Source organism: Aricia agestis, chromosome 22 (assembly GCF_905147365.1).
Source record: "Aricia agestis chromosome 22, ilAriAges1.1, whole genome shotgun sequence".
NCBI classification, from domain to species: Eukaryota; Metazoa; Arthropoda; class Insecta; order Lepidoptera; family Lycaenidae; genus Aricia; species Aricia agestis.
Window position 1 is genome coordinate 594,788 of NC_056427.1, and position 7,927 is coordinate 602,714.

The following is a 7,927-nucleotide window of genomic DNA, read 5'->3' on the forward strand; positions in this document are numbered from 1 at the left end:
TATTATTAGTCATGGCGTCCGGTTATTGTAACGAGTAGAGTTCTGTCAGTTGTATACTTAAAGTGTGAAAGTACGAATAAAAACCTTCTTATAATTATCGTGGCTTCATTTAATATTTGTAAATACGTAACTTAAAAAAATGTATATAATTGTTCTTTTTCCTTCAATATTCAAGTTTCCCCCATCGACCTTATGACGTTTTAGTATTCTACTATTCTATATTCAAGTTTCCCCCACAGCGGGTGGCATGGAGCAGCTGTCGGCCGGCTCGCCCCCCACCTCGCCGCGCCACGCGCCCAGCCCCGACAGATCCGGTCAGTTGATTTAAATTAAAATGTTATTTATTTCAATGATCTACAATCTTTATTTTGGTATGAAAATGATTTTTGAGACGTTGGTAATCAATTGTTGGTGATGCTATATGTTTATTCTCAGGAAGCGTGATTTATGTAGAAACTCAAATTTGCACACAAAAACCGGTCTACAAGTAAAAGTCACAACTTTTATTCCTAAGTAAGATTTACACGTACTGAAATAATATGTTTATTATTGAGGTTTTTAAATAGATGAATTTTCCCTTTTGGTTTGGTTGACAAGATGGCGGCGCGGCGGCACTAGTGTTGGGATGGCCGCGCTAGTGATGTCTCGCGTTGCGCTATATTATGTAACAATAAAATTAAAAAAATTAACATTTGTAACACGTTGAACTAGCAGTTTGCATATTATGTTATACTTATTATTTTCATTTATTTTCAGAGCGAAGCGATGACAGCGGCAGCGCGAGGTTGTCGCCGAAGCGGTATTCGGACGAGGACGTGAGTATCTTGCACTGAGCATTATAATAATATCTATAATAATATATCTATGGACGCAGTCTTTTTAGTTTTTTCAGTGTATTTAAATTCTAAGTATTTTTATACCCACCAAAGTATACGTTTTTTTTTATGAAAGAAGGGGGCAAACGAGCAAACGGGTCACCTGATGGAAAGCAACTTCCGTCGCCCATGGACACTCGCAGCATCAGAAGAGCTGCAGGTGCGTTGCCGGCCTTTTAAGAGGGAATAGGGTAATAGGGGAGGGTAGGGATGGGAAGGGAAAGGAATAGGGGAGGATAGGAAAGGGAATTGGGCCTCCGGCAAACTCACTCACTCAGCGAAACACAGCGCAAGCGCTGTTCCACGCCGGTTTTCTGTGAGAACGTGGTATTTCTCCGGTCGAGCCGGCCCATTCGTGCCGAAGCATGGCTCTCCCACTTATAAAATGCAATATAATATGTAACGTATAAGCCATATGACGTTATAGTTAAATTATAATTCAAGACATGAGTGGGTGAACCGCGTTACTAACATTGAACAACACAAGAACAATTGCTCATTTTTTCCCATATAATTTGAACAAATATAAACTTAGCTATTTCATCATCCAGCTTATATATCTAGCTGTACCTATAATCTACATTTTTAATTTCAAATCATTTTTCCGGCCCTAAAGCCTCCATTTTTTTGTTACTTACATGCTTCATCCATTTTAATGTCTTAAATTATGTCTCAGGAGTCCGGCCTCCCCGAGTTGGAGCACGGCGACCCGGAATCCAGCACGGACGGCGCGAGCTACCTCGCCGGCGAGCTCGCGGCGCTGGAGCGGGAGCAGCGCGCGGTGGACGAGCGAGCGGCCGCACTGGAGCGACAGCTGCGAGCTGTGATGGAGAGCGCGGGTGATGCGCAGGTGAGCGGGGTGAGAGCGGGGGCGGAGATGGGGGAAATATTCAGATATACCCCATAGCGGGGGCGGGGTAACAGCGAGCAGCGGCACTGGAGCGACAGCTGCGAGCTGTGATGGAGAGCGCGGGTGATGCGCAGGTGAGCGGGGTGAGAGCGGGGGCGGAGATGGGGGAAATATTCAGATATACCCCATAGCGGGGGCGGGGTAACAGCGAGCAGCGGCACTGGAGCGACAGCTGCGAGTTGTGATGGAGAGCGCGGGTGATGCGCAGGTGAGCGGGGTGAGAGCGGGGGCGGAGATGGGGGAAATATTCAGATATACCCCATAGCGGGGGCGGGGTAACAGCGAGCAGCGGCACTGGAGCGACAGCTGCGAGTTGTGATGGAGAGCGCGGGTGATGCGCAGGTGAGCGGGGTGAGAATAGGGGTTGAAGTGGGGGAAATATTTAATTGTACCCCATGAGGATAATGGATATATTTTTTATAGAGGGACAAACGAATATTATCCGATTTCAAAAAGCATTTTGTAATCATATAATAATATGTATCATGTAAGGCACATAAGAAAGCAGGAAATATATTATATGAATTTAGGGTTTGTCGTATGTAATTAAAGTTACCATTTCTTACTATTCATTAGACCGTTGGCAAAGTTGCGGTGGGTTGATCGTGCCCGTAACTTTGCCTAAGCGGTGAGTGGAGCATCATGGGGTTTTAGTGGGTAGTTCCTCGGAGAGTCCCACATACCCCGGCCGATGTCCCCAATCCGCCGGGGATGCGTAACGCCTTTCCACATGTAAAAAAAAAAAGGTTTAAATAAAATATAAAAACTTAGATTACATGCTGTATTATATTCATGTATTTCAGATAAAATGGCGCATGTTGTTCTCATGTGTGAAAAATCCTCCTCCCAATCCGGTACCTATTATCCTTTGTTCATTCCTTTCCTTTATTAATATTAGAGCGAGAAAGCATATTTTGTTACATAAAACAATGTAATTACTAGTTAGTTGTGGTAGTCATAATTTATATAGGGAATCAAGACCATTTTACTAAATATATGATTTACCCATCTGACTGCATTTTTACCCTATTTGAAATTTTCACATAGAATGAGAATCAAATGGTACCCCCATTTGATTCCCATTCTAAGATTTCTCCATTTGATTCATTCAATATTACCCCATCTGACCTTTTCATTATTACCCCATCTGTGCGTCTAGCTTGCGCGTACGAGATATCTTACTCTCGTGTGTAGTTATCTTGTCGATATCGACATGTTGTCAAAATAATTTTTTGATATTATGTCGATAGAATTTGACGACAGATCTACACGAGAAAACGTATGTCATGTTAGGGTCAATAGAGATGAAGAGACATACCATCAAACATCGAGAAAACATGTAGTCAAAATTTTCTCGTTTTTTATCTTAGGCCGGCTGGCCTTTACAATATTATTCCATAAGACATAATATTCATTATTATCCCATCTGACATTTTCATTATTCCCCCATCTGTTTTCTTGTCTGTATTAGGGTGGGTTGCAACAGAGGCGTGGTTAAAGTTAAAGTTATGGTCAAAATGGTTATTGTTAAGGCTAACTATAACCTTAACTTTGACCACAGAATTTGACAGATGACAGCTGGTCCGACAAGGCTTGAAATAAACGTGGGCGAGGGCGCTGCTGGTAAAGGAGAACCGTCAAAAATAGCGTTTTTGTATGATGACAGCGTTAGTTCCTTTTTTGCCCCTGCATTCAAAGCCTTGTCGAGCTCTAAGGTTATGGTTAAAAATGGCGTCCATTTTTTAGTTTTAACCAAAGATTTGACATTTCGCATTGTAGTTATAGTTAAAGTTACAGTTAAAGTTAAAGTAAGTTGGTGCAACCCACTCTAAATGAGTCTTTTCGTCTCCTCAGGAGGAAGACCGTCTCATGTCGCAATGGTTCAATTTGGTGAATAAGAAGAACGCGCTACTGAGAAGACAGATGCAACTCAATATACTGTGAGTATATTATAGTTTTGTACAAAATAATATATTAAACATGGTATACATGAGCGACGAGCAGTATTTTCATTGTGAGTTAAATTGATTTTATCTCTGTCAAAATTAATCTTGTATGTATGTGAAATTTAACCTTGTTTGGGCGTTCGAACCATAAAGTTAATATACCTAGCGGAATAGAGCAACAATCTCGAGCTGTCAAACGAAACCGAAATTGGTTTACATCTGTGTGCAAAAATATGTATAGTGTATACATTTACACAAGCATGATTGAACATTATTTCTATGAGATTAAATGGTCAACGTGCCGATAAGTGCCGACTGGACGTCAAAAAAAGAGTCCTGCTGTCATGTATCACACGTCTCTTTTTACCACGCATCGTTACTGATAGTGACATCTCGTTTGCTCAGGCCTTTGTTTCTCTATTCCGCTAGGTATATTACTTTATGGTTCGAACGGTCTGTCACAGTAATTCTGACGCGGTCAGAACGCCCGCTTGAACGCGTGACCGCGTGACCGCTCTCTGTCTGATAGGTCCCTAACACTAGTAATACAGACACATAGTTTTAGTCTCTCTCTCATATCTCTCACATACGGTTTTTCTAATTCTATAATCTATAATAATATCTATAATAATCTAATTAATTACTTTGTGGACCGCAAAACTCACTGCTCGAAGGCTTGAATTAAATATATCGATTTGGAGTGGTTTTTACTATACGTACGCTCGATCGAGCAAAACCGTATGTGAGACGTGAGTACTTAGCATTACAATGTTTTATACTTGTTTGTAAAGCCGCCTGTAACGAATCTAGCAAATATTCAGATCTTGTAACAATTATAGACTGAGTAACAATTATATTACGTTTACCGGAGGCCCAATCCCCTAACCCCTACCCTATTGCTTTCCATCAGGTGGCCCCTTTGCTCGTTTGCCCCCTTATTTCATAAAAAAAAAAAAAAAAATATATATATATATATATATATATATATATATATATATATATATATATATATATATATATATATATATATATATATATATATATATATATATATATATATATATATATATATATATATTAGCTAACAGAGTTGACCTATTTATTAATAAGAGGTATAAGAGATATATTATTTTACAGCGAACAAGAAGAAGACTTGAGCAAGCGTTGCGAGCTGTTAGCTCGAGAATTGCGACTGTCGCTGGCCGTTGAAGAGTGGAGGAAGACGCCGGGACAGAAGAGACGGGAGCGACTATTACTGCAGGTACACCCCGTGCACTGGTTTTAGATCGCTCGCCTAAACCACGCGTCCCGCTCATAAGCGACGTGCAACTTATAGAGCCGGGATGTTGCGGATCCGGATTTTAACACATCCGCGGATGCGGATTTTAAGAGGCTCATATCGCGAATGTAGGTGCGGATGCGGATTGCAGATGTTTCGGATCCTGTACAAGGTGTAACAAAAATAAGTGATAATACTTTAGGGTGTGTATGTGTTCCTTGTACGGAGTTCACTGTGAAAGTAGCAGCGCTGTAAAACCATTTTTTTTAATTTCAGCTAAAATGGAATCTCGCAGTGATTGGAGCGAATAATAGCGCAGCGCTTCAAAATTGCAACAAGAAAGATGTTATTTACTTATTTATATTGCCTTTTGTTGAACTTGAATAACTTTTTTTTATGCATAATATATATATATTTTTAATTTTTATCCTCTTCAGGAGCTAGTGTCAGCGGTTAACGAGAGGGACAGACTCGTCCAAGAAATGGATGAACAGGAGAAAGCGTAAGTTGACAAATACCCTAATATAAACATTATAATCTATTCTTAACATACGACGGCAGAATAACGTAACAACTTTCCAACCGACATTAAAAAATGAGGAGGTTCTATGTTCGGCTGTCATATATATTATTATTTATTATATTTATTTTTTTAACAAAATTTAATATAGCCTAAACCTTTCCCACGATTGCTTAAAGCCAAATATTATTTAAACTGATTCATATTTGACCAGAAAATTTGCTACAGAGGAGAAAAATAATTCGGATCCAAATGCGATTTCGGAATTGGATACAAGTGTGGTAGCCACATTGTTTTTTTTGTTTTTTTGGGGTTTTTTAATACCTGTTGTAAATGTTTATACAATGTGTTTGTGTAAACACCGTTATCCTTGAAACCATCAAATGAGACCGTCAAAATGAACAACTTTTTCTATGAGAACAATGCTGGGAAAGACGGCATTTTTTTTGAGTTTCCATCAAAAAAAATGCCGTCTTCATACCCATACATATGCCCGGATCGGCAATTTGTATGGGTATGAAGACGGATTTTTTTGAGTTCCCAGCATTGTTCTCATAGAAAAAGTTGTTCATTTTGACGGTCTCGTTTGATGGTTTCAATGATAACGGTGTTTACACAAACACACTGTATATAAATATATTAAGCAATTTTTGTATGAACCTTTAATTTAACCTTCTATTTATTATTACAGGATAGCTGAGGACGATGAGATACAGAAAAACCTCTCCAAGGTGGAGATACAAAGGAATAACAACTGTATTCTTCAGTGAATAAGGTCCTATTTCATTATTAGACTTTGGGTCTAAAATAAAATATAAATTATGATTTTCGGAAAGTGGGCTACAAGTCTATGGTGTATATTATTAGATTTTTTATGTATCTGGATACAGATAAAATATTATTAAATTTATAATTTTATTATGGGTGCTATTTAAATGGTTAGCAAAGTATTGGAATATTTGTGAGCAGAAATATGTAATTGGTAAGCTAAAATTGATAGTTGGACAGCAACTTGTGTTCAGCAAATATTTATAAATCAGTCTGCAATATATATCATTCTGAACAGCAGTATTTTTTTGACAGCTGAGTATTTATCAAAGCTGCAATGAGTGGCCTATACTTAATTAAATTTTGGTAAGCACTCAGAGAATAAGCAAAAACTTCTGGATTTATTTTTTTGTTTTTTCTCTGCTGACCGAATGTATAATCTTGCCGACCAAGTAATTATTCTGCCGAGTGATTGTTTATTTTGCAGATACTAATAAAACTCGCTGCCAGTTATGTGTTTAAATTACTGACCACTGTCATGATTATTTACAGAACATGAATGGCATACGCAATTAATTACTTCTCTTTTATTATTATATCCATCTTCTTTATTATAGTTTCTGTACACTTGTACATGTTTTTTTAAATTAACTAATTTTTTTTATCGTCGACGTGCACGGAACATATTTATTTGAATAATGAAATAAAATTAATTACTACACATAAGGAGAAAATGCTTGACTGTATAATATTTAATACACCATAGATTTGTAGCAACAATTTTCATCTTAATTTATTCGTGTTATAATGACAAAAAACACCTTGAATAATTTTGTCAATCCTATAAATATTCAATTTTATGGACTATACATACGTCAACAAAAAGGACAGAAATACTCATTTTGTTTCCTATACTTTCTAGTGTTTAGATTTTAAAATATCATCATCGTTTATTTATTAACAAACTTGTACAATATATTCGTTTAAAGAAGGCAAAATAAATGTCCAAATGTCCAAATTTAGTAGTAATGTATTCACATTTCGACGTAATATGCACCTCCTTCATAAGGCGAATCGAAAATGTTTTTAGAATATTTTATTTTCAGTCAGCTTTGTCAAACATACAGTACAAATTATATTTTCTTATTGTCATTTGAATGAATTTCAAAAACATTGTGTTTCAGCGAAATATGAGAAATCAGTAAAGACTTGATTTAATCTAAAAGGAATTATGAATTGACTTGTACTGTACCAAGTTTACTTAAAAAAAAATGTGTCATGTAAAAAAAATTAATTCAACGAAATTGGTTGAATGAATCCTTGCATGGTAAGTTTTATAATAATTATAAACTTTATTTTATTCTTCATCCTGATCTTATTCACCAAAGAGTTACGTTGTTTTGGAGTATAGAGGAGTTTATGTCTCAAAAGAAAGGACTCTTCACTCGTGCTTGACAGTATTTTAGATAGAAAAACTAAATTAAAAGTCATTCTTAATCCGAAAATATTTAATGTCAATAATAAAAAATCGATAGTGTGACAAAACATAGATAGTGCATCGAAACAATTTAAGCTTATTTAAGCTTCTTTTGCGGTTGTACTGTCAGTATATAAGAAACATCGAAGACT

At 37.1% G+C, this 7,927-nt stretch overlaps 1 protein-coding gene across 3 annotated transcripts in view; it reads left to right on the top strand.

Annotated features, from left to right (window-relative positions):
* LOC121737973 (EH domain-binding protein 1) overlaps window positions 1–6,859 on the top strand; it is a 28,192-nt gene extending 21,333 nt beyond the window's left edge. For 2 of the 3 annotated variants that reach the window (XM_042129726.1, XM_042129724.1), the window contains 7 exons: window positions 240–314; window positions 757–815; window positions 1,552–1,725; window positions 3,640–3,725; window positions 4,869–4,992; window positions 5,448–5,512; window positions 6,222–6,859. In XM_042129726.1, the coding sequence (XP_041985660.1) occupies window positions 240–314; window positions 757–815; window positions 1,552–1,725; window positions 3,640–3,725; window positions 4,869–4,992; window positions 5,448–5,512; window positions 6,222–6,300 (662 nt within the window). In that variant the 3' untranslated portion in view covers window positions 6,301–6,859. Of the gene's footprint in view, window positions 1–239; window positions 315–756; window positions 816–1,551; window positions 1,726–3,639; window positions 3,726–4,868; window positions 4,993–5,447; window positions 5,517–6,221 lie in introns of those variants that run through there. The other variant, XM_042129725.1, reaches the window with a different exon arrangement.
* Window positions 6,860–7,927: the final 1,068 nt, after the last annotated feature.